The sequence below is a fragment of the Stigmatopora argus genome, chromosome 13, assembly GCF_051989625.1.
Source record: "Stigmatopora argus isolate UIUO_Sarg chromosome 13, RoL_Sarg_1.0, whole genome shotgun sequence".
In the NCBI taxonomy this organism is placed as follows: domain Eukaryota; kingdom Metazoa; phylum Chordata; class Actinopteri; order Syngnathiformes; family Syngnathidae; genus Stigmatopora; species Stigmatopora argus.
Window position 1 is genome coordinate 12,113,162 of NC_135399.1, and position 27,266 is coordinate 12,140,427.

Sequence of the window (27,266 nt, forward strand, 5' to 3'; positions counted from 1 at the left end):
AACGAGTGTCAGGGTGGTGGTGGTTGTGGGGAGGTCTTTAGACAAGCCCTCATTCTCAGCACTAATGGATGATTGGTGACTGGATAGGAGCCCTCACTTTTTCCTTTTATCCCGGCTTGCTTTTGACCTGGAGAACCTGCAGTAATGGGCCCGGCGGATGGGGTAATCATTTTACTGCCGATAAGTTAGAACACCTTGTTTTTTATGACAGTGGGAGCTCCTGCAGCCTCCACTTGGATTATCGCATCAACCGACTACTCCCCCCTCACCCATTCTTGAAAAAAAAAAAACTTCAAGCGGTCCGGCTTCTCTCTCCAAGCTCAAAGGCTCCATCAGCTTCTGCTCCATCACTTGCCTTTCATGTGCGCATAAGCTGCTGAAAGGGCCGCAAAAATAAATAAACTGACGTCTATCTCTCAAATTGTGATCATATGAATTGGATTGGGCCACTTTAAAAAAAACACACAATTTGTTATTTTCTCCCGCTTCCCCCTCTCTGGCGTAATATCTGTGCTGATAAATGGCCTGGACTGACGGGCTGGGGGGGGGGGGGGGGGGGGGGGGCTCTCGTGATAAGGTGGTCACCTGAAGTGGTTGAGAACTTTCATGTAAGCCACTGTGGAAATTGTTTGGCCTTCTTCGCTTGAGGAAAATCCCCCGTGTTTTGCTTGATTACATTTTGTTATGGTCTGACACCCCACACCCTCCACACCTCCCTTCACAGACTTCCAACTTCTTATGCCTTCCCCCGATTACTGTTAATAGGGATGATATTGTGTCGCCTTTATTGACCATTTGCAGCTGCAGCTCTGCTTCATTTAATAGCGCCGCCGGTTGTTAAAGGGATTACACAGTTGGCGCACCGCAGTGTACAGTGGGCCTCCATTGTGTTGGGGCTTGAAATAGGATTGTAGGGGGAAAAATATGGCCAGGCGGGTAAGAAACGTGTGATCAGTAAATGCAAAAAATTGCCTGTCACATTCAAATTACCTGTGCCACCCACAAACTCCCTCCACTCCCACCACTCACGTCCATTTTGTGATGTGACTCTGATTATTTCCCATTCCATATCTAAGTGACCTTTAGAAGGCCAGCCGCACAACCCAGAATTGATTAAATAAAATTGATCCCCACGCATTCAAAGGATATTAATTAGACATGGAAAACAAGGGAATGAACACAAATAGCTCTTAGCTTGAATGCAATGAAAAAATAAAACACCAGGTGAATTCCAGCAAGTACAAAAACACATTGACATTGAGGTTATTTATTTATTTTCAAAATAAGACCCTCTATAGAATTGTTTCTCAGTTTGCAGTCATTGATATGGGAAAATAGAATAGAAAATCAATATATGAAATTTAGATATTCTTATGTTGTGATATAAGTCATACAATATGATACAAATAAGATAAATTGTTGTCACTGTCTCCCAGGGACCTGATTTCAATCGCATGAAAGTAACTTTAGAACAGTTCTATCAAGTCTCTTGAGTACTCAACTGTACAGTGGCAGAGCAAATCCGGGCCAAGACAAAGGATTATGACCAGACCCCATGAACACCAATAACAAAGACCAGCATAAAATCATTTCCCGACATACACATGCCCTCAGCAAAGGGGGTCTGACTAGCTTTGGCACAACAGAGATCAGCTATATCATTTTGCAGTCCATCAAATGGAGATGAGTAATAATGAACCCTTAGGACAACAAAACTAGTAGGCTACATAGCCCCTAATAATAAAACAGGAGTGATGATATCGGACAGATAAAGAACAATCAAATACAAAATAGATCAAATCTAGTTCCGCTGGTAGTGGTATCACAAATGACTGAATGAATTATTGGGAAAGATTGTGAAAATGAGCAAATTAACAATATAAAAAAAGATTATACCATAAAATAAATGATCACTTTGTCATGCTGAAAAAAATGAGGAAGCCTTCTCTCGAAGAAAATAAGTCAAATCAATGTAATGAGTATCCCCTGTCTTTTTATGTCTCCACATCCTATTAAATCGTTGTCTCCCGCTGAAAGAACAGATCAACACGCTAGAGATCAATAGCGGGCCAGACTGCGTACGTCACGGCAGAAAGATGACGAGCCGTCCTAGGTTGACGGCAGCTGCCAGATTGGGAGCCTTCAACGGAGACACGACACGTGCCAAAGCTAACAGCTGTTAAGTACGCAACCCACCCCCTCTGAACCGGCCCCCGTGTCCACTGTCAGTTCAATAATATTCCAGCAGGAATGTGTTCCAACACGGCCATACATAAGGCCGGGAAGCCTTTACACCAATATTGCTCTGAAAATTGGCAGCAGGAGAAGTAGGGACATGAGGGATGCTCCAGAGTGCTAACCTATCCCTCTCAGCCCCCCCTGGGAGCCACTTGGCCGGCTCTCGTCCACATAATTATAATAAATTTGACATTTCATAGATAATATTGATTTCTTTATTTTAGCATTTCACCATAGGTGACAGTCCAGTGTCAAGAATGAAATTTCTATTGATCTTCCGCGCATTAATCCCTCATGTGTATGTGATCATTTTTATAAGACCTTTTACTGCACATAAATCAATATTTCATATTTTCAGCCACGCCAGAGGAGATGTCATATTTGTAAACTGCGTCTTGACACTAGCAATTCCTTTCTTGTTCAGCTGCAACTGTGCAAGACCAGTCAATTTGGGGTTGGTGGGGGCACAGACGTGGGGGGGGGAAAGGAGTGGTGTGAGGGGGTTGGGGGGTGATGAGGGTAGTCTGCGATGTGTTCTGCAGCACTGATGATGAAATATCATCTTTTGAATTCATTTGCTCTCAATATAATGCCGGCAATTGGTAATGAAAAGGAACAGGCAAATAATTCAGATTGATCAGCTGAGCAATTTATAAGGAGTATCGAACATCTTCAGGAACAGTTTGTTCATTTGCTTAATTTATACTCCAAAGGGCTGATGTTCATCAATTAGGCAAATGAGTGGGTGCCACTTTTAACATTCACTTTCAGACTTGAACTTAGTATCAGGAAAAATTCAAAATAATGAAGTGTCCAGTGAAATCACAGACAAATTTAATATATTTGGGGAATTTTCATCTTTAATAATAATTATACTATCTTTTATTTAGAATTCAAATATATCAGTAAAGGCTTAAAATGGTTTAGAATAAGAAAAAAATGAAAAGGAACTTAATTATATGAAACACAACAATCAATATAATAAAAGATAAAGTAAGTTGAGATAATCAATAATGTTTATTAGTTTTTTTTAAGTCCTACAACAATCTCACTTCTTTTCATTCACTGTGATCCCTAGTTAATTTATTTAACTCTCCTTAACACTGAAAAAAAACTTGTTATTCCGAAAATGATAGAAATTAGTAGTCATGTAAGATTAAAGTAAAAACATTAAGTGAATTCAACTTAACCAATTTACTCAATTCAATTAAAAAATATATGTATATTTAGGACCCTTTTTAGGAATCATTGCTTCAAGTCAAATAGTAGACCCAATTTTTTTGCACCTTGTGTCCACAGCGTGGGAACGTTCCCACTCCCGCACGTCCGGCCGTGAGAGGAGTTGTCACCGTGAACGATTCCTTCCTCGGTATAAAATTTAAATAAGATTTCTCCACTTGCACCAGCGCCGCATATGACATGACAATAGGCATGGAGAATGCGCGAGTGTTTGGTGAAAAATAGGAGCGCCTGAACAGTGCAGACACCTGACCTTTTCCCAGTCTCCCTTAACATGTCCCTTCCATGCAATCAGTTGGAGAACGCTGCACAAGAAAGGCCAGTCCATTAAGAGAATATGCTAATTTTGCCATCTGCTCCTAATTGATGCCATTTTACCAAGTAAACAAGACTTCTGTCTACAATGGATGTGTTTCTGCCAGTTAAGGATATGTCAGATCAGCTTTTTCCTGTAATTCTCTCTCTGAGAGCTATTGCTGGGCCATTATTGCAAATTATAAGTCTCTCCTTTTTAAAGATGAACGCTTTTCTGGAAATGCCCCCCACCTCTTTCTTTCTCACTCTTACCCTTAACCCTTCAACTACCCATTCAACCAGCCACTCGCACATTTATAAATAATCTGTTTTAGGCTGCGATGGATGCATTCACCAGTTGAATAGAGCTTAGTTTGGTTGGAGATTAACATTTGTCGCAAACTGTTGTCATGGATTTGGAATATATTATGGATAGTATTAAGAACTACAAATTGTTGCCACTTGCCTCCTTAGGAAATACAATGTATTACTTGAACTAAATTGAGTTAGACTAATAGATGACTGATAACAACAAAAAAAGGTGAACAACATTTATGTAAAATGTTGTTTGTAATAAACCCTGAAAGATTTTTAGTTTAAATATACTGTTTAATTTTTGTTAAAAAATATATATAACAGTGTATGATTAGAATACGCACTAGAAATGTTTGTGATACTATACATTCCGATCCAATGGAAAAATAAGCACTAAAGCAAAACAAAATCTTGCCAAAACAAAGATCAGTTTTTCTTCAACATGATTTGATTACATTTTTCAGCACTCTAATTTACCATCTAATGACATTTTCTAGGCTTATTCTTTTCCAAAAAGGTGTTTTTCCTTGAGCTCAAGTCAAATGAGACATTGTAGTGATTAAGGGCAATATTAAAAAAATACGATTTAGGAAGATAGACAACCACAGTTTTCAATATTTCTTTTCAATTTCCCACTGTACTTATTAAATAGAATTGCTATCATAGTTGTTAACCGGTTAGAGATATTCTCTCCCTTTTTATGGCAGTGACTGCCCAATTTCCGACAGCGTGAAAAGCTGTTGGCATGTGACTGTTTGAGCCTGATGACAGATAGACATCGGAAGTGTGAGTGAGAGGCCCATCGTCGCTGTGGTTTGTCAGCGATGTCAACGCCGCTCTGGCAGCTAACACAACATTGTCCCGCAGCCTCCGCAGGACGGCGCCTGAACGCGGCCTGTCGACGAAGCGTGATGTGTTATCTCGGCACCCTCTGTCCCATCCTTCAGTCCTTACCGGGGGCCGTGACTGAAAGCTCTATGAGGACCCTCCATGCGCTCGCTTGCCTAGATTCGTCTTTCCTGTCAGCCATGTAATGCTGTATGAGTTCGCTCCTCCATTCAAGTAATGCTGATGAATCTGCTGTCCAGATTCCTTTTGCTCCACTTTACGGCAACATAAGGGGGACCGGGGATGGGGGGTGGCGGGTTTCAGAGCCATCACAATGAACCTTTAGCTCAGGCCGTGCACGGGCATTTTTCTCCCGCTGCAAAATTGCTCTTTAGCGAACAGGCTATCAAAGTGAAGAGTGAGGAGGAGGAGGGGGAGGAAAAGGAGGATATGGGGTGGCCGGATTGGATGGGCCTGCGCTCATACCTAGTGACATGTTTCTCAGGTCTGTACCACTTGACTTGTTTTTATCCGTTCAGACTGACATTTGACTTCTATGGGAATGGACGGAGTGATGGTTATATTGTGTGTGAGACTGTGAGTGTGTGTTTAAATGGATGGCCCTTTGAAGCATGTCAAAAAATATACTACTCGAAGACTGATGTTTGGGTTGTGTTTGAAGGTAGAGGAAGATACTTTTTTAATTTACGTATGAGTACGTATTTTTGTGATTTATAGATGGGTGTTCGTATGAATGTAATTGATAGAATGAGGTTGCAATGTTGGAACATTGACGGAAACCTTAAGTTTTAAGGACTTTATTCTTATAGCTTCATAAATATATCAACACACATCATAAAACTTCTGAATCTAGGTGTAAGTAATTTATTCATTATTACAGTTTTTAATGAGGATTCCTACTTACATTGTCTGTTGCCCAAGTGTAGTAGAGTTACTTCAGTCACTCATAATTTGCTGTGTACATTCCCGCTCAGGAATTTTGCCATGTATGTATGCTACATTTTAAGGGAATGAGAAGAGCTGCTATGATTGGTGGCTAATGGAGTTGTCTTTGTCCACACCTATGAGAAAGCAAACCGCCACTTTTAAATACACATCTAATTACCAGAGATAGACACCTAACATAATTTAGAAACAAATTGTTTTAAGAGTAGAGTCAATAAACCAGGAAAAGTGCGTTAGAGCTTTCAAATACCCGATTTAATTTCTCCCTGTTTCAGCCCCCCTGGACAGGCCATCCAGACTTTGAGTGGCACTCGGCGTTTAAAGTGTCTCTCAAGCAAAGGCTTGTTTAAAAGGCTCGAGCTGGCAGCGGCGCAGACCTCTCAGCTGGCTGTCTAAACATCACCTCGTGTGTGACTGACAGTGACAGCAAAGCAACAACACTGCGCTGTTTTCTTTTCAAAACCTCGGCAGCCTTTAACAAAGAAAACCGGACCGGCCGTCAGAACCTTTGCACCAGGCTGTCACCGTTACCGCCTTTACCGCTTTTTAAACGTTTCGATGCCATCTCATTGTATCGTGTAGAAACTTTTCAAGAGCGCAGAGAATTATGGACTTTAAAAACAGAGCAAAGTTCTCAACTGTGATTTATTATTACTTCTTTGGAGAGTGACCTTTCTAAATCCAATTTTTATATATATAAATTGCGCCCTGCCCCATACAAAGGGACAAACACGAGTCATCAATGAACGCAAGAAGACATTGTAAAATGTTGCAAAAGCTTCACAGCCCAAAATTAACAATCGGTATGGTTTTACTCGATTCAATTAAAGGCATAGCTTCCTATTTCACGGTGCACTTAGGGATGATAAAGCATGGCTCCAAGTATTGATTTTTCTCTTGGCCTGTAACCAGGTAAACAATATATGTATATGCATGTATTTGCTGGGCAAATTGAATCAAAACACACATATTGCATTGAGGGTCTTGGACGACAGAAGGCAATTGAATTTGTCAGTCAAGAATTCAGTTAAAGAGTCAAAGACCTTTGCTCTGCTGCTGGACAAAATGATCCTGATGTCCTGAGGCACAGATACTAATGTCCCATTTGGCTGCGCTTGCTCTTGGTTGCATACCACATCATATTTTTGGTCGCGGCAACACGGTGGATATGTGGTTTGCCTTATCTCCCTCGCACCCGGGAGATTGCTGCTAGAGCACAGGTTTTATACGGGTATTTGAGATTCCAATCGCATTGTATGAACAGATTCATCAGTAATGAGTGGCGTGTGAGTGTTTGTCTATGTTTCCCAATATGGTAAAATATTTTTTTAATCTGATATAGAATATGCTATTTACCAATAAGGGGACAATGAAAACAGGAAGATTGAATTGGGTCTCATGACCAAAATATTGATTTCCAGTCGTTTCTTTTAGAAGAGATGATTTCATTTACAAATGAGTTTTGAATTTCATCCCAGATTGAATTAGACATATTTGGCACGCATTGCAGTACATTTGATTTAATGAAATTACTTGTGATACTTTAATATTAAACATGCCAAAGACTTTAAGCCCAGCTTCAATGGTTATTTATTGCCTTTTGCTGACTCGAGTGATGAGAGACAAAGTCACATTGAATTTATTTTCAAATCAAATCCACCGTAGCCCACTTTCATGTGGTATTTAAAATCTGGCATGGGTTGCATTTTTAAAATCGGAACTCATACCACGGTAATATCGGTTTGTATTGCTTAAAAAATGTGCAGATTTAGTTTTACAGTTGTTTTATACATTCATTTTATTTGAGCCGCTTATCCTCAAGGGTCCCGGGGGCGCCGGAGCCTATCCCAGCCAACAAGGAGCAGGCTACATCCTGAATTGGTTGCCAGGCAATTGCAGTGCACAAAGCTTACTCACGTCTAGGTACAATTTAGAGTGTTCAATCAGCCTACCATGCATGTTTTTTGGTATGTTGGGAGGAATCTGGAGTACCTGAAAAAAACCTGCACAGGGAACCAAAGTGTCTTGCAATTAACTGGCGTCCAGTCCAGGATGCCACCAAACCCTAATGAGCAAATGCATTAACAAGTAGCATAGTGTCCAAAAGAATGACAGCAATGCTTGGAGATTAACAGTTCTTAATTCTCCTTTTGACTGTAATTGATGCTCCCCTCGTTTTTTCATCTTGCCCCTTTTGCTGTCAATTGTACCCCCTTAAAAAGGTGCTTTTTCTCAGGAATGTGATTCCATTAAAAGCCCTCTATCTTAAATTGGGGCAAGTAATTAGTGAATTCTTCCTTTGTGCCACTCATTTCTAATTGAGCTTTGTTATTCACCTTTCTAGATTCCGGACGAACCGAGGCGAACCAAGGCGGCGCGTGGTGGCGTTACTTTCCCCTCGCTGAATTCCTCCTGTACGTCAGAGGACAGACGCAACTCGGGCTGCCCCTTGTCAGTCGGGCTCCGGCGACGGACAAGCACAGTGGGGTGGCTGTTAATTGGATCAACTTGAGATGGTAAGTACCCACCGGTTTGTGCCTGTGTGTCTCAGTGACGTGCTCGAACAAGGGGAATGGGCTGACACCTGGAGACGGGCCAGACCCGAGTGCACCCTTACGGGACCACCACCCATCCATGGGCCCGCGACATTATGACCCCGCCCTCTGCCCCCTCACTCTCAATTCTGAAATACAACACCCGTGTTCTTGTTCCTGACTCGCTGCTCTCCATCCATGTCAGCCCTGCAGCCACTTATGTTGTGTGTGCGACCGCGTGAGTGAGTGTGTAGAGTATAAAATTGATTAATCTTACACTGGATGAAAATCCACAGCAGTGACTGGAAAAACAAGGCATAAAGACAGGAAAGAGATTTTAACCCTTGGTAGTTTTTTTTTTGGCACTCAGGTTTTTAATAATTATAACCTTTTGGTTATGATGTGATTTTTGTTCTGTTTAATAGTTCAGATGTTTTTAACGCACTGAGGTATGGCAAGAATTTTTATATTTACAATTTTTCAAAAACCAAGAGTAAAATAAACTATGAATATTTCTCTGCAGAAAATTAACAAATGTGCTTTTACTGCCACCCTCCCAGTCCAGATGGATTGGACATCTTTTGCTGTCAATGCCAGCAGATTAGTTAACACTAGCATATCATTAAAAAAAACAAATCAGGGCAAAACACATTCTAATTGCTAAAATTTCATAGATACTTTAATTTGAACACTAAAATCTATTCTTCTGTAGAAAAAATATTAATTTCTGCTTATTTTTCAACAATCCAGGACTACATTTCATTCGACGGTGTTTTATCAGGGCTCTAGAATTGGTTAAATTGCATTACCATTTTAAGTCTAACAGTTGACATAAATGACTCGCATTAGCCTCATGTGTGTGTTTTGTGTGTTCCACTTGCCACAAAACATACATTTTACAGGTAAAATGACACATTTAGTCAGCGACTGGAAAAGAGTGACGACCCAACACACAAAGCCATCTGTGTACCTTGCAATCATTTTCCGAGCGCAGCTTCTGGCAGCTGTATTTCTTCCTCATCTAGCAGATCTCACCTTTAGCATTTTTCTTCCTTTTTGCCCACACCCCTCCTCCCCCTTCAGGGAGCAGCCTGACACAGTTCACTTTTCTTCTTTTATAAGGATAAATGAAGACGGAGAGCAGAGCAGAGTGGAGCTTTGATCCATGGACGCCGGGAATTTTGCGGCTTGCAAGCCGGCCTAGTGAAGAAACGGGCGCATTCGGCAGTGCCGCCGTGGAAAGTGTCATGAATTGCTGATTGCGACGCTAAATATTGATCTCTCGCCGCACGTGTGTCAAAATTCTTCAGGCACGCTTTAATTAGAATCCCCGTCCTCCCCTCCGTACAGAACGTAGCAGAATATATTAAGGCACACGGAGTAGTGGAGAGCTAATTGTGACCTCTTGTCTTGCCTCCTGAATTTTGAGAGCGCTCCCGACTGTCTATTTAATGTGGCCATCCTTTGTGATAAAAGGATGTCTTTTCCTCCGCTTATCACAATGTGGTGGCCTCACCTGCTGCTCCATAATATATACAGATCATTCGCTTCTCGTTTTTTCACGCATGGGTTATTTTAGGGGTGTGCCAACTTTTTCTCTGGGGGCCGTGTTCAGAACCATCGAACAAATCCTCCCATTTTTATTTTTTAAACAATATAAATCAGGTGAAAAAAGGTAAGTTTTTAAAATATAAGTGTAGAGTATATGTTTAGTGTTTCCTTATTGGCTCCCATTGAGGGTGATTGATGTCCAATCCATTTTTACTGAGAGAGTTGGCAGCACTTGAACGATCCATCTAATGTTAAAGCTGAGAAGTGCAAAAGGTAGGCAGAATGATGTTTTCATAATTTGATATGAGCCTAAAAAAATAAAATAAAATAAAAAAATGGGCAACGGGCTGCAATTTGGACTACAAGGTTTGGTTGGAATTTTTTTTGACAAATTTCGCACATTACTGTATGTGAAACCATTTCAGGATTTATATTCCATATCCTTGGTTTTGTACCTGATAGCGTTAAGGATACTCTTTTTACTCTTCCAAAATAATTCAGTAAATTTGTATTTTTTTTATATGCTGATGCAGGATGTTTGGTACAGATTTTCTAGTGAAATTAATCTGGTCAGTGGAGAAAATGTCCTTTTTTTATTCCTGAATTGATTGTATATTCTTTCCTTTGGGGGACCTTTTTTTCTAGCCAAGCTTTGGCCAGGAGCTGCAGTTTGTCATTTGAGGTGCCTGGCAGACTCGGCTGGCAGCATGTTTCGGGACAAATGCTATTTTCTATTTGTTTGTTTCATGCTACGCTGCATAAGCCGCTGACCTGTGCTCGCCGCTAGGGAAGCTCTAAGTCCATCCAATCGAAGGACGGCTCTCCTTTTTATTGCAATGTCTTGGATTACTGCAACTAATTATGTGGAAAAATTGGAGTCCAGATCATCTAGTATGGTTAAAATCACAGAAACATTGCTTTTTTTGCTCTTATTTGAAACCACTCCAGTATTATAAGAGCCACTATAATAAAATTTACTATCAGGACACTATACACTTTTACAATTGGCCAACTTGGCAATGTAATGATACCATTATTTACGAGAGTACTGCACAATTACATCTTTGCGAATGATCCAGAGTCGTCAAGCAATCTCGTCTCTTTTTTATTTTTATTTATTTAGCCTAATTCTACAATCAAATTGAATCAGATCTGCTCTTCTAATACCTCATATTTCATTTATTTTCCAGACTGAATCCAATCGGATCCCCTGAAATGCACTACATGCAATATTCATGGCTGATCCATTGACTGCTATTCAAGCGGGAACTATTTGAAGAGGGAAAGTTCATGTGCATTTTTGATGGATTGTGCATGTCTTGGCCTGCTCTATATGGATAGAGAGCTTGTTTGAAGGTCAGTGATTCTCTTCAGTCAGACACTACTGCTGCTTTTTGGGGCGGCGTGGGTGGGGAGGAGTATCTCCACTCTATACTCCATATTTCTCAAGTGCTTCCAGGATGACGAGGTTGGCTGACCTTGAGTCCTGCTGGGGATGAATCTCTCCACCCAAAGTAGAAAACAACCTTCCTTCTCTGCTATGTTTTCTTTATTCCATACATTTCTTTTTTCTTTTCTTTTTTAAGTCCACTTGCTGGTGCTCCCAACACTCTCAGGTTGTTGATCTTTTGTGTATTGTGGCTTCTGTGCAGAAGCATTTATTTGCCGTTCTTGAACTTTTTTTCTTCCAATTATTGCCTGGGGAAAAAAAACAACAAAACCTGAACTCATTGCTAAATTTGTCTATTTTCAAATAGATCATCGAAAACATTATATTCCAATAATGTGGCCAAACAAGATTATTAAAAAAAAAAAACATTTCACAGAGGCAACTACAAAAACAGTCTGTTTGACCGCACAATTGTGTGCACCATTTCATAATTATAAGTAACTGTGTAGACATTATTACATGTTAAATGATGTTAAATACCCATACGCCATTATTCGAGCTCCTCTGATGAACACCCAATGAAGTTTTCTTGTAGTCTAGGTTTGTGGATCTGCTAGTGTACATTTATACACTAATGTGTGTTGGCATGTGACTATGTTTATGTTTTAGTGTGTCAACTGTGTGCCTATTTGTTTGTGTTTATATGATTTACAAAGTAACACAAGGCCTTGTCCATTGTGACAAATCCCCCCCTTACCCTGAAGGAATGTGGCACTTCATCTACTGTACATGGGGCAGCTTTGTTAAATCATCTCAACTTGTGTCTATTTGTTGTACACGCCTCCAGATTGCATTTGTGCAGAGTGAGAGGGAAGGAAAAAAAACTGCAGCTCACGGTGGTAAACAAGTATTGTGACCTTGCAAATGTTGACGAGAGTTCCAGGGAATTTTCCATCTTGTTTATCTTCCATTGTCTGCGAAAAGTGGCATATTTGTAGAATTGGACACCTGACAGCAAAACCAATTCAAACAAGTTGTGTCTTTTAGGAACTTTTTGATGCAGGAGTAAAACAATTATTTTCTAGGTTGTTATTGACTGTGGTGAGAGAATTAGGGGATACAATTATCAGTATCTACCTCAGCATATTCAGTAGTCATGAAGAAGCAGTTTTTTTTATTATATGACAAACTGTATGTATGTGGCACTTTGACACTCGGCCTGCAGGTTGTCCTTTTTGAACCCCGACTTTGTGATGTGCGCATACGCACTTCTCACATCGCATCATGTGCAACTCTTGAAGACAGACATTAACATTATTCTCTGCAACCCCTGGTGTGTGTAACACTACCGACTTTAATGCAGTCACCTTATAAACTATTTCATTCTCAACCTAGCGCTACTCAAGATTGGTTGCCGTCAACACAACCGTGAGGTGCAAAGGTGGCTGTGCTACTAACGTGATTCGCCCGCGAGACATTACGTGTGCATGGCTGTGTTTAATGTGTTCCATTTACAAAGTGTAACAGTCACTATTGCGGCATGTGAGCGTGCTGACATTTTGCAGTGTAGCATCATGACGCCGCCACTATCAGACATCAGGCGTCCTCTACGTGAGGCTTCAGAAAGCCGGCTTGTGCCATGCAAAAATTAAAGCAGGATTTTAAAAAAAAACTGCATGGCTCCTCCTATTTTTAAAGTTTACATATTGGAAGCAATGAGTGTGAATATAAATAGATGCTTGACAATCTTATTCAATGCCATTGATGGCGATGAATATCCAATCCATGTAAATGGTAGCCAAAGAGTAAAATGCCAGTAAGAAAAAGTTTGCACCCCCCTGGTTTAGATACTATTCCAACCGATAAGCGTTTTATCCATTCAGAATATGACATTATCACTCCATAGGTAATAATGCAGGTGGAATGAGGATGCCGCTTTCCTCAAATGCTATCCGTGAGTAAGCTATGATGAGAATGAAGCAGGATATGAAGACTAGTGACCTTTATTGGGACGCCACAAGAAGAAAGATATCAAATCATGCATTCTACATACATCATTTGTGTTTTTTTAAGTCATCAGTACAGTCCTGCCTGGACGTGTTTAATATATGTCGTGACCACAGTCATAAGTAAAAAAAAAACTCTCATATCTCAATCATATTTTCCTGTTGAATTGAAATGCCATGAATTTCTTCATATCTTGATTTGATGTTTAATTTCACATTGAAAATGTACAACTCCTTTTTCAGTTCTCTCGTCCACCTGGTGGCAGTATAATGCAGATTTACTTAGTACTAAAAGACGACATTTGTCGTTTAGTGAATTTGTTAGCTGCTATCATTTTTTGTCATTTGTCACCAATGATTAAGATAGTGTCCTTTTTGTGTATTTTTTCAGTTTGATGTCTGTACATCGCATATTGTTTCTATGTGTGATTTGAAGCGATGAAATCTGGATAAAGCCGGCCAACGTGTGTCATTTAAAGCAGATTAATGTTACATTTGCTCATCAGCCTCCCTGAGGTCGGCCCCGGGGAGCGAACGCATCATTTGACATCCCACAATTCACCGCTTCCCAAGCCACCGGCCCCTAGCCACCCGATGGAGGCATTTTTCGCCACTTAGGGAACACGAACCACGCGTCCTCTGTTACTATCAGGCATTTAAGCCTCTTTTTTTCATCTTCTTGCTCCAGTGAGCACTGAGCACCGGCTTCATTAAAACTAATTGAATCGGAAACACGTCTGCCCAAGGAAACATTAACTCTTTCCATATAGGACATTTCTGATTCCGTTTGGTCAATAAGGTCAAAGGAGCGAGCGCCTGTGTTCAATATTGATACACACTTCAAATGTACGCCTGTTTAATCGAGTCAAAGCATGTCATCCATTCATCCATCACTACTGAAAGTATTGTGTGGTTGATGTGGGGGGGATTATTTGCTCATTTCTGAATTTTCATCAAGTAAACCCCTATTTATAATTGTGATACCTTCAAGCCCACTTGTGATTTAACCATTCCCTTGTAATTTAAACATTTGTTAGTGTATTAAAACACTTGACTTTATATGCTAATTTGGGAATTGTCACATCTGAAACAAGCACAGGGAGACGGATGAAAATGCTGTCCATAGTATCGGAATGATACGTTTCAAAAAGCTCTTCAGTATGTGTGTAACAATAATTTGAGGTCATCCATCCATTGAATCAATATGTAATTAACCTCACACCACTGTGTAAGGTAACTTTTTCCAAATGTGGTAAATGTACACACGCTTTGTAATGTAATCACTATGCAAAATGTGAAAAATGAGTTTTTATTGCCCATTATACTCAATTCTACTTTGTTTCCTTTTACAGTGCTTGTTCTTAGAGGACAAAAAAAATCTGTAGTTCCTATTGTTTTTCTAACATGGGCCCGAGACTGGTCGCCAGTCAGCCACACGGCACAGAGAGAGAGAGACAGCCATTCACACTCATAATCATACGACTACTGAGCAGGAATCGAACACACGCTAGTTTGCACCAAAGTCAGGTGAGTGAACCACTACACCATCAGGTGGGTAAACTTTTAAATGTTGATTTATCTTGCTAACAAATAGCCACTCCCTGCCATTTTTTATGTTTGTATGTGTGCCATATATGTACGTATATATGAGGAAAATGTACTTCATCTACTCGATATTGATCAAAGTATCTTTCTATCAATCCTCTTGGTGTGAGTGACAGGAAAGGATTATGGTTAGGCAATTGTTTTATTATTGGTTTGTGTACCTTTTGCTCAAATACAAATTCCCATTACATTAGACTCTAATAGGCATTAAATAATTATCGTTACTATATTTGTGCAAATAGAGGCTTTCTTTCGGATAAATAAATGTCTTACTCCTTGGAATTTAAATGATGTTCCAAGTAAATGTATTGTTAAATGTGGTATTCTGAGTGAATACCACACCGCAAAAAAACTGTTAGTATATATAACCTTCCACACACAGTAGATAATCGTATTTTAGTGACCACTGACGGTAATAGACGTCCGTTCATTTGAGCCAGGCTGGCAGTTCAAATGAATTGGACGTCCATTTCCGTCAATGGCAGTGATGAAGTTAAATGCTTCTCGACTGGAAAAACATGATCGTGGGTGTTCTCGGTATAGATTCTCTAGGCGTGCATGCAACCACTCCAACAGGTGTCGTCGCACGACCACCATCGGTGGGCGAACGTGCATCAGGTTAAGCGCGCAGGCATGCGTGATGCACATATGACCCTTTAAAGGCGAGCCTCACACACACCCACACACCCACACACCCGGACGGAGCTATAAATCCATCCTTCCTCTTCCCCTGCATCAATTCGAGTGTGCAGTCCCTGGGTCGTAATGAATTCGGTCCTCCATCACGTGTAATCACGACCAGACACGACGATGATCATCTTTTTTCGCAGCGAACTGTACTCGCAAGTCAACTCGTGGCGTCGTTTAGACAAATCTGCTAAATGTCAGCAAACTGCTTCTGAGCACAATCCCAATTTGCTTTGGAATTAGCACTAGCGTCGCTAATTATTTGGACAATTCATTGCTTTTTTCCCTCTCTAAACACACGCACACACACACATGCACACACACATGCAGGGCTGCAGGAGAAGAGGATGTTCTCTTGATTTGGGATGAGAGTGGATGTGTCCCAGACATGTCTCACAGCCTGCAGGCTTCACTTCTCTGCTCTCACACACTCCGACAAAAGCTTTGTGACAGCACACACACACACTCACACACACACAAACATGCATGTTGGCCCTCCAACATCCTTGGTGAAGGATACAAGAGGAGAAAAAATCAGAAGCTAAAAACATGAAGATCATGATGACTTTTAACCATATGCAATGAGAATAGAAAAAAGTACATTGCAAACTTTTTGTTTGTATTTAAACAAAAGTCTCATATCCATACACATGAATTATTTTGGCTAAATTCACCGAAATTCTGAAGTGAAAGATAATTTAGTCCCAATCATATTCAGTTATTGTAACTTGATTTTTAGTATGTTCAAGTTGAGTTTAAGGAAATAATAGTTATATTTTGTTTTTCAATTGAAAGTGTGTTTGCAAAATGAAAATAAGTAATAACCAAATGGACTCTAAATCACTATTTTTTTTACCTTTTGGAAACTCTTTATAATGTACATTAGAAGTAATTGAATTATGCATTATTTAATATCAACAGTTTTGAATTATACCTGTTAAAGCTTTTGAACATGTCAAAACAATTCATATTAGAAATTATATTTCCATGCAGAACGGTGAAAGATTATCCATATGAATAACCTCGTTATATGTTTGAACGAATTTGGGGGGAAATCGAATTCTTCATCAGGTAAATAAAACAAAACATAGAAATGTGCACTGTGGGATTTATAGATAAAAAGGCCGACGTTTTCTATGCTACAAAGAAAAAACGAAATGATAGTTTCTCGTTTCTTAAACCATATTATGACATTTTAATAACCATTTCTTTAATACTAAAATAGCACCTGTAAAGGAGATGTTAACATTTTTAATGCACTTGATGCACAAGTTGACGAAATTCAATTCAAATAATATGAGACATGTGCTAAAAGATGTAGATTTTCGTTGACTCACAAAAACCTGCAAAATATATTAATTTCAAACTTTTATTTGTAAACATTAATTAAGTGCCCCTCCCCCAATCTAACTTAAATCTGTGAGACCGATTACATTTTTTCCTCCCATTTTTTGTCCATAAAATGTAATTTAACATTTAAAACGTGGACTATATTTTTTAATGTGCGGTCATGCTCAGTGCAAGTGCTTGTCGACGGACCAATAGAAATGCTCTTAGCATATAGAGAAAGGTTTATATTGAACAGCAACAATACTTACAGCACACATACAAACGAGGAATGTGACAGTTGTACAAACACAATGGCTCCCTCCCTGCTCATCTATACACAGGAGATCATATATATGTATATATTTTTACTGTATGTATTTTCATATTAGTCTTAGTGCCAACTATATTGGTATCAAATCTAGCAGACTACATAGTGTCTGGTATACATAGACATCGCCTCTCTGCATGTGCCTACAAAGGAGCAACAAAAATAAATAATCATAATAACATGCGTCGTTTTTTGGAAAATTTTTGGGGGAGGCACGATTTGGAAAGAAACCGAAAAATCATTATTACAAACTTTGTACATATTATAAACTGATGCGTCATCTATTAGAACAATATACAGTGTCCGTGCGTGTGTTCGCATGTACATATATATATTTATTTATATATAAATGGAATTATATTACATCTGGGGATGCTAGGGAATTGATGGAAGTTTTTTTTATTTATTTACCCACTGTTGACAAAATGTTGTCAGAATTTATTTTTTTTTTTTTTGCATTAGATCAGTCTGCCATGCGTCGTAGAAAAAAGGGAAATCCAAATAAATAATGAATTTTGTCAGCAATTTTTGGAAAGTCCTCGGAGCAAAGGGGCTTTTTGCACAAAAAAAAAGAATAACAAAGGTGCAGTTTGGGGTGGTCGAGGGTTTTTTTTCCCGTTTTTTTAGTCATTTGTGTGGTTGCCCGGGCCTCTTTTCAGAAAGGCAACGTATCGAGGAATAGTTTGTCGATAATGGCTGGCGGAGGCACGAGGTCTTCGAGTTTGAGGTAAAAGATGCGCTGGAGGCCTTGTGTGCACAGAGTGCGCAATTCGGGCAGCTTGCCCAGCAACTTGGACAAGTAGTTAGGTCGATTCAGGCCGCCGCCCGTGAACGTCACTTGGTCTTTCAGGCAATTGACGATTTTGTTCTGCAGGTCCTCTACGCGTTTGGGCTCCCTCAGCCCGTGTCGCTCTAAAAAAAAACAATACAATAATAATTATCTACGTTTTCTTTCTTTTTTTATGTATATAAATTTTAAAAATTCCGATTTCATTTGAACGCACCAGTGACCATGGCGAGCGCTGCGATGCAGGAGAACGCCGAAATGTCGACGTTCATGCCTTGTAAATTAGAGGAAAACTCCACGATGGCGTCCACCCACTCGCCGAAGCCCCGCACGCACTGCAGCCTGTGCAGGACCACCCCGTTGCAAAAGATTAACTTGCCCTCCACCGGGTTGGACCTGAAAGAAAGCGAGGCAAGCATTGAGCCGACCGAGTTCCTCCTCCTCCTCCTCGTTCAAATTTGCCAAAAGTGCGTTGCGTCGGTACCGATAGGCGAGCCGGAGAACGAAGAGCTCCAGGAAGGCCGACTCGAAGAGCAGATCTTGATCCGGTTTGGGAAGATCGCAGAAGCCCGGGATCTTCTCGGCCCAGCCTCGGATGATCTCCATGGATCCCGTGAGCAGGTCGTAGAACTGCTGGATGTGTTGCGTGTTGTCTCCAGCCATTTGGTAGTCAGGGCTCGCCTGGAACTGGAATTTCATTTGCACACACACACACACACGCACAGACACAAACGCACGCACGCGCAGCCGCTTAATGAAGTGCCTCGAAAATATATAACGCGTGAAATTGAGGAAAGACGGCGACTTTTTTTAATGATGATTATTAAATCCCCCCCCTTTGCACGTAAATTACAGAGAGAAGCCATTTAAAGGAGGCCGCTGGATTACATGGGAGAGGCAAGAAAAATGTTCCCAAGACTCACTCTGGAGTAGTCGAGTGCAGACATGGAAGGGTTGGAGTCCACGTGGGCCCTGACCAGAGCGCTTATGAGGCTGACCGGCGGCGATGGGGGGGAGGGCTCCTGGGGGCTTTTGGGTTTGGAGGGCAGGCGTCCTCGTCGACCTTTCAGATTATCGGTCCTCACCACTGGTTTGGTTGGGATTGGAGGGGAAATGGACACGTGGTGTCAATCCACACATAGCAAAAATGTTGGAATAAATTCCAATTTTGGCCTTGCGCGTACCTTCCCTCACCATCCCGACCACAAGGCACTTCTGGAAACGGCAGAACTGGCAACGATTTCTTCGGCGTTTGTCAACTGGACAGTTCTTATTGGCTAAGCACACATATTTGGCATTTTTCTGGACGGTGCGCTGAAAAAAAATATGGGGGAAATCGGGTCATGCAGAGTCTTTTTATTTATTTTTTTACATGATGTTGATGATTAAAAAGTTGCAGAAATAAGAGCATGCATAGGAACGGTCACTAATTGTTCTAGGTGTCCTGAAAAGACACTTGTGCATGTAGAAATCATATATAATAGGGATGCAGACCAAAGTTTGAAAATGGTGCGTTCAGGTGACGATTAATTTTTAACTTTTTGCAGAGGAAAAGGGGAAAATTAGAGACTCAGTTTAAGTCAACAGTGTATATTATTTAAAGGTGACAAGTTTAGTATGAGATGTTTGTGCGTGGGAATTATATTTTTTAAAGTACAAAAAAGTTTTAAAAGTATGGAGCTGGAGTCTCTTTCGAGACAAAGTATTTTTAAATCTCTAATCTAATCAGATGTAACCGATATAATTCGAACGGTGTGTGCATGAAGGAAGAAATAATACACGACGAATGACTGCTTTGGGAAAATGCGAGTTTTTAGCGAGTCCACTGGAGAAGAAAAAATTGAAATTATGGGCCTTTTAATATAAGTCATTTTTAAAACAATGAAATGAATGAATGACTTCCTTTTTTTTTTTTTTTAGAATGACACCTGTGAGAAAAGTTAACACGGCATGCAGGCTGGTATGAAGACGGAGCGCCTCGGTCCTCGGTGCCCACCTTGAAAAAGCCCTTGCATCCCTCGCAGGTTCGAACCCCGTAGTGCTGACACGCGGCGTTGTCCCCACACACCGCGCACAGCCCTTCGTTGGACGGCGATCCCCGGGAGGGGGGCGACGGCACCTGGCTGTCCACCAGCTGGTGCGCGTGGCCCAGCTGCAGGGAATGCGGGAAGGCCAGCCCGCCGCCGACCTGCTTGCGGAGGGCTCCGGGCACCGCGAAGCTCTGCGCGTCCAGGCCCCGGTGATGGACCGCGGCCGCCGCCGCAGCAGCAGCCGCCGCGGCCGCCGCCGCCGAGCCGTCGTGACCCATGGAGACGTGCAGCGGGCCGTCGAACCGCATCTGACAGCTGGACACGGGCGTTCCGGGCGGCGACTGCTTGAAGGAGAAGAGCGAGAGCCTGGACACCGGATTTTTGCGCTGCTCCATCATGTAGTTATGGTGGAAGGGGTGCAGCGAGGTGCCGGGGTCCTCCCACATGGTGCCCGGCTGCACTTGGAAGTTGGGCGTGTTCGGGGGGGCGTGCGGCGACGACGGCGGCGGAGGCGGCGGCGGCTTGAAGTAGACGGGCCCCGCGTGGGCCATCATGTCGTCGGACTGCGGCGGCAGGTGGCTCTGCTGGTGCGGGTGGGCGTGGTGGTGATGGGGGTGGTGGTGGTGGTGGTGAGGGTGGTGGTAGCCGTGCATGGGCACGTCCTCCACCTTGATGGCCGATTGCTCGCTGCCGGCGTGCGGCATCTGGTAAAGGCAGGGCGGCTTGACGTCGTAGCCCGCGTTGTAGTTGTCCATGAAGGTGCTGAAGCTGGGCAGGGAGGTGGTGGCCGTGATCTCGGTGTTGGTCAAGTCCATGCTAAACTTCACGAACTCGGGAGTGAGGAAGTCGCAGCTGTACTCTCCCGCGGCGTGGTAGCTGTAGCTCTGGGACGCGGGGCTGGCTCCTTGGGGTGATGATCCATACTGAGCCTGGACGCAGGGCATGGCTGAGGAGAGGCGCGCGCCGCCGGCCGGCTTCGGGGCAGGAGACGGACGGCGAATCGGGAGGATGCTTTCGTGGAAATGATGCACGACTTGGGCCGGCGCTTGGATTCAAGAAGGCGGGATCTTGCCCTGGCGAATAATCAACACAATATAAGCAAGAAAAAAAAGAAGAGGAAAAAAACGCGCACGTCAAATGAGGAGCGAAAAAATGCCCCAACATACAAAAAAGAGCCGCACTTGGAAGTTGCTCACAGGATGTCACCATGACTACCACTTTGCAAACTTCCCCCACATTCAGTTTCCATACCAACTTTAATTTAAATGATCAGTTAAAAGAAAAAAAATATTTTATTTTATTTACCTCTTTCGCATCCACTTGCTGCTTCTCAATCCATGCGATAAGCATTCAGGCAAAGCTAAGGAGGACTAAGTCTTCCCTCAAATGTTCTCAAAATAATCATAAAGTAGAAGAAAAGTCTCCAAATGGTGAAGCCCCCCACCCGATGGAACTCTGGCAGCTTGTGAGCGACACTTGCTTCGACTAAAGCACTCCCAGCCAATGTGGCTTTGTTTATGTGAGCTCCGGATGCCGTGGCCCACGTGTTTGCGGGCGTGCCGTCATCGGCGTCGCCTCCGACGCGAGCCAACCGGGGAGCGAGGTGGGAGGGACGCTGGAGGCGGGGCTCGTCGAGGGAGGGGGGGCTTCTCCGTCCCTTCCTGCCCGCTGAGCGTGTTTGTCTTGTGCTATGCGATCTATGCTTGCTTCCCAAATGCACGCCAAGGAGACTTGTCGTCGGATGAAGGCAGCTGGACTCAGTTTGAACATGTCTTAAGACTAAATACTCGGCACACTCTCATCTCGTGCATGCAAGTCGTGGTGGGCAAAGTCCAATTCTCACTTGGAGTCATGTTTTTGTCCATGCTGGTAACTCAAAAGTTTGCACTCGTGGTTCAAATGTGGCAGCAAAATGTAATCACGTGGTTGGCACACGCCACTGTCTTCGTGCGTTTGAATTACGTATGTACGTAAGTACGTGTCGTGTTAAACTTTTAATAGAGTCAGATGGTCTGGAATAAAGGTGAGTTGATGTAAAATACTAAGTGAACATGTTACTCAATATTTTGGTAAAATTTGTGCACTGTAACACATATACTGTTTTATAGCATCAAGACCACAAATATCTACGTCATCTTCAAAACATGGACGTTGAGTTGAGGACAAACCCCCTCGTGGAGCGCGGTAAGCAAGCCACCATCTTTTCCACATTCAATATGTATACTGAAGATTATGCACATGCGCAGTAGCTGATACTCTCGAGCAGCGTTTTTATGGTGACGGACGACTTCCACGAGTTAAGGCGTAGAGCAATGTACTGACCTAAGTGCATTTTTATCATGCTACCGGGAGATTTATTTAGGAATCAATAGAGCCAAAACGACAACAAATCTGTTAGTTTAATGTCAGGTTGGACACACTGTCGACAATTTAAGTTTTCTTTGTTATGCATCAACATTCAGGTCTTCCTGCGTGCCCAAAACACTGACACACTTGAGTTACAGGAGAGAAGGTAAGACTAGTTCCAAGAAAACACCCAATCCCATCTATTGAATCTCCAGTTTCTATATATGATAACTTTTGCTTTTTTTGTGTGCAAGTTTTCCCTCTTCAGGGTCAACAATGTAGCTCTTCCTGTGTGCCCACCCACACTCTTGAGGTTACAGGAGAGGAGACTGGGCCAGATCAAGGTAAAACTAGTTTTAAAAAAAACACTTAATCTCTCTCCAGTCTTGATATATGATAACGTTTGCTTTTTTTTTTGCACGCATTAGGCTCGCGTCCACTCTGGAGCGTCTCCAAGTGGAGGACCAGGTGATCTTCCTCATAAGTTGCTCCTCTAAACTCTGCACTTTGGAGAATGCTGGCAGGCTTCTGGGAGGGTAATGTATTTGTTTATTGTAGAATATCCAAGTATTCATCCAAATTAAATATAAAAGCTTAAAATATCATTGTTATAATCCTATGTAACTCAATGATGTGATATCTGATCTATTTTATGTATTATATCGCCATGGTGAGGTTTCACTGAACATCAGTTACCGTGTTGATACTTTTGTCCCCCTCTTAAATAGGTGAAGTCCACAGCTCTTTGGCTCGTGCTGGCAAAGTGAGTCCCCAGACCCTTAAGGTAAGGATATTTTAGCCAAACATTTAATATTGGCTTCTTAAAAGTAGATTTTGGAGAAAAATATTTCTAAGGAAAAAAAGTAAAACACTTAGGCATATTTTTAAGTGTTTTACTTAAAAAAAAAGTAAAACACTTGTGCACATTTTTATGTGTTTTACTTTCAAAAAAGTAAAACACTTAAAAATATGCCTAAGTGTTTTACTTTTTTAAAAGTAAAACACTTAGGCATATTTTTAAGTGTTTTACTTTAAAAAAAAGTAAAACACTTGTGCACATTTTTATGTGTTTTACTTTCAAAAAAGTAAAACACTTAAAAATATGCCTAAGTGTTTTACTTTTTTAAAAGTAAAACACTTAGGCATATTTTTAAGTGTTTTACTTAAAAAAAAAGTAAAACACGTGCACATTATGTGTTTTACTTTCAAAAAAGTAAAACACTTAAAAATATGCCTAAGTGTTTTACTTTTTTAAAAGTAAAACACTTGAGCACATTTTTAAGTGGTTTTTTAAATGTGTGTGTTTTTTTAAAGTGTTTTACTTTAAAAAAAGGTAAAACACTTAGGCATATTTTCAAGTGTTTTACCTTTTTTAAAGTAAAATACTTAGGCACATTTTAAGTCCATTTAAAAAAAAAAACACTTAAAAATATGCCTAAGTGTTTTACCTTACCGTAGTGAGTTCAAATCCACCACTTACATCATTTTCCAATGTTATTGGGTTAATAGAGAGGAGAAATCTAACTTCCAATCATTTTCTTTTAGTTGTTGCTGTGGTCCAGTGGCAAAGACATTGGTTCAGAACTTAAGGTGAACACAAGTTCAAATCAGGAGTGAGTTCAATTCCACTCTTTGCAATTCTCTAATTGTTTATTGAGGTAATGAAAAGGATAAATATGACTTCTAATGATTTCATTTCAGAAATCACTGTGGTCCAGTGGCCAAGACATTGGTTCAGAACTTAAGGTGGACACAAGTTCAAATCAGGAGTGAGTTCAATTCCACTCTGCAATTCTCTAATTATTTATTGAGGTAATGAAAAGGATAAATATAACTTCCAATCACATCACTTCAGAAGTCACTGTGGTCCAGTGGCAAGGACAATGGGTCAGAACTCAATTTAGTGGATTTGACTGCCGTGTGGGAGACTGGGGTTCGAATCCTGCTCTCGTTTGACTGATCATGACACTATGTAGGTCAGTAAATGAGTAATCCTTTTTTCATTAAAATAAACACTTAGTCATTTTTTTCAGCAAAACAATTTGTTCCGGTCAGCCTTCGGCTGACCGGAAGACAGTTGGGGGGGGGGGGGTTCCTGGTGGCGTTCGACAGTCGGCCTTCGGCCGACTGCCGACGCCATACAGTCGTCTACACCGGGACGTGAACCCTCGACACCCACGTCGCAGGCAGGTGACTTACCCACTGCACCACGAGGCGGCCCGCCTATACATGATTGGAAGTTATATTTATCCTTTTCATTACCAAATAAACAATTTGAGAATTGCAAAGAGTGGACTTGAACTCACTCCTGATTTGAACTTGTGTCCACCTTAAATTTTGACCCATTGTCTTTGCCACTGGACCACAGTGACTTCTGGATTGATGTGATTGGAAGTTATATTTATCCTTTTCATTACCTCAATAAACAATTTGAGAATTGCAAAGAGTGGAATTGAACTCACTCCTGATATGAACTTGTGTCCACCTTAAGTTCTGACCCAATATCTTTGCCACTGGACCACAGTGACTTCTGAAATGAAGTGATTGGAAGTTATAACTATCCTTTTCATTGCCTCAATAAACAATTTGAGAATTGCAAAGAGTGGAATTGAACTCACTCCTGATTTGAACTTGGGTCCACCTTAAATTTTGACCCATTGTCTTTGCCACTGGACCACAGTGACTTCTGAAATGATGTGATTGGAAGTTGTATTTATCCTTTTCATTGCCTCAATAAACAATTTGAGAATTGCAAAGAGTGGAATTGAACTCACTCCTGATATGAACTTGTGTCCACCTTAAGTTCTGACCCAATATCTTTGCCACTGGACCACAGTGACTTCTGAAATGAAGTGATTGGAAGTTATAACTATCCTTTTCATTGCCTCAATAAACAATTTGAGAATTGCAAAGAGTGGAATTGAACTCACTCCTGATTTGAACTTGTGTCCACCTTAAATTTCAACCCATTGTATTTGCCACTGGACCACAGTGACTTCTGAAATAGAAAGATTGGAAGTTATATTTATACTTTTCATTACCTCAATAAACAATTTGAGAATTGCAAAGAGTGGAATTGAACTCACTCCTGATATGAACTTGTGTCCACCTTAAGTTCTGACCCAATGTCTTTGCCACTGGACCAAGTTGGGGGGCACCAACATTCTGGGTGTGCCAAAATCTTGAGGCAGTGGCCAGCCAATTACAGGGCAATGTCCACACAAGTGCACCAAGCAGGAACTGGTCCCAGGTCACCAGAGGCAAGAGTAATGCACTTACCAGTTAGGCCACTTACCAGTGGTAAGTGTCAATTCCAGATCCCACTGCTTCTCACAGGCTAAGTGAGCAAACATAAGTTAGGAACCCCTCCCCCCAACTGTCTTACTATACTATGTCGTGTTTTTAAAGAAACAAACCCTTACTATACTATGTTATTTTTTTAGGAAAATAAGACCTACTATACTATGTCGTTTTTAAGGGAAAAAAGCCTTACTATACTATGTCGTTTTATTAGGAAAAAAAGCCTTACTATACTATGTCGTTTTTTAAGAAAAAAGGCCTTACTATACTATGTTGTTTTTTAGGGAAAAAAAGCCTTACTATACTATGTCGTTTTTTTGGGAAAAAAAGCCTTACTATACTATGTCGTTTTTTTGGGGAAAAAAAGCCTTACTATTATACCATGTCCTTTTTTAAGAAAAAAAGCCTTACTATACTATGTCGTTTTTTTAAAGAAAAAAGCCTTACTATAATATGTCGTTTTTTTAAGAAAAAAGCCTTACTATACTATGTCGTTTTTTAAAGAAAAAAGCCTTACTATACTATGTCGTTTTTTAAGAAAAAAGCCTTACTATACTATGTCGTTTTTTTTTTACGAAAAAAGCCTTACTATACTATGTCGTTTTTTTAAAAGAAAAAAAGCCTTTCTATACTATGTTGTTTTCTGACCAGATGTTTTTGCCACTGGACCACACCAACAACTAGAAGGAGAAGAATCAGAAGTCAGATTTATTCTCTTCATTGCCCCAACTCCATTGGAAAAGTGGATGAGTGCTCTCAATGCTGGATTGGAACTCACTCCTGATTTGAACCTGTTCCCAATTCAGACTCTGATCCAATTGTCTTTGCCACTGGACCACAGCAACAACTAGAAAGGGGAAAAATCAGAAGTCAAATTTATCCTCTTCTTTACCTCAACACCATTGGAAAAGAAGACGAGCTCTCTAAGTGCTGGATTGGAACTCACTCCTGATTTGAACTTGTTTCCACCAAAGTTTCAGATACAGCATTTTTGGACCTATGATGATCACAAGAAGAAATTATCAAAAGTCATATTTGTCCTCTTCATTACCTCAACTCTATTGGTAAACAAGATGAGAGCTGTACTATACTATGTCATTTTTTAAGAAAAAAAGCCTTACTATACTATGTCGTTTTTTAAGAAAAAAAGCCTTACTATACTATGTCGTTTTTTAATAAAAAAAGCCTTACTATACTATGTCATTTTTTATTTTATTTTTTTAAAGCCTTACTATACTGTCGTTTTTTTAAAAAAAAAGCCTTACTCTAAGTGGTGGATTTGAACTCACTCCTGATTTGAACCTGTTCCCACCTCAGGTTCTGACCCAATGTTTTTGCCACTGGAATTAAAAAGGTCCAAGCCCTGAGGTTTTCCTTTAAGAAAGTGAGGGCAAAACAAGGTAAAGGTATACATTTTAAAAGTGTACCGTTTATTCCTTACCCCTCCACTAATGGCTCTTGTGTGGGTGTTATCCACAGGTTCTTGCTATTAA

At 41.0% G+C, this 27,266-nt stretch overlaps 2 protein-coding genes and 2 long non-coding RNA genes across 14 annotated transcripts in view; 2 read left to right on the forward strand and 2 right to left on the reverse strand.

The window, feature by feature from the left end:
• LOC144086907 (uncharacterized) overlaps positions 1-19,089 on the forward strand; it is a 69,516-nt gene extending 50,427 nt beyond the window's left edge. For all 5 annotated transcript variants that reach the window (XR_013304600.1, XR_013304599.1, XR_013304598.1 and 2 more), the window contains 4 exons: positions 8,225-8,396; positions 11,156-11,321; positions 14,714-14,888; positions 18,953-19,089. This is a non-coding gene — a long non-coding RNA (uncharacterized LOC144086907). The remainder of the gene's footprint in view (positions 1-8,224; positions 8,397-11,155; positions 11,322-14,713; positions 14,889-18,952) is intronic.
• On the reverse strand, positions 17,052-22,056 carry nr4a2a (nuclear receptor subfamily 4, group A, member 2a). The gene is made up of 7 exons (XM_077617078.1): positions 21,433-22,056; positions 20,094-21,200; positions 19,282-19,411; positions 19,021-19,184; positions 18,582-18,784; positions 18,315-18,493; positions 17,052-18,222 (listed from the first exon to the last, which is right to left on the reverse strand). The coding sequence occupies exons 2-7, from the start codon at positions 21,069-21,071 to the stop codon at positions 17,966-17,968; spliced, it is 1,911 nt and encodes a 636-aa protein (XP_077473204.1). The 5' UTR covers positions 21,072-21,200; positions 21,433-22,056; the 3' UTR covers positions 17,052-17,965.
• LOC144086906 (uncharacterized) lies at positions 21,768-26,968 on the forward strand. The gene is made up of 6 exons (XR_013304596.1): positions 21,768-22,311; positions 22,590-22,639; positions 22,728-22,817; positions 22,902-23,009; positions 23,202-23,257; positions 26,425-26,968. It is a non-coding gene; the product is annotated as an uncharacterized LOC144086906 (long non-coding RNA).
• LOC144086905 (uncharacterized) overlaps positions 26,377-27,266 on the reverse strand; it is a 72,393-nt gene continuing 71,503 nt past the window's right edge. For all 7 annotated transcript variants that reach the window (XM_077617082.1, XM_077617080.1, XM_077617084.1 and 4 more), the window contains 2 exons: positions 26,720-26,770; positions 26,377-26,620 (listed from right to left, as the gene is read on the reverse strand). In XM_077617082.1, the coding sequence (XP_077473208.1) occupies positions 26,548-26,620; positions 26,720-26,770 (124 nt within the window). In that variant the 3' untranslated portion in view covers positions 26,377-26,547. The remainder of the gene's footprint in view (positions 26,621-26,719; positions 26,771-27,266) is intronic.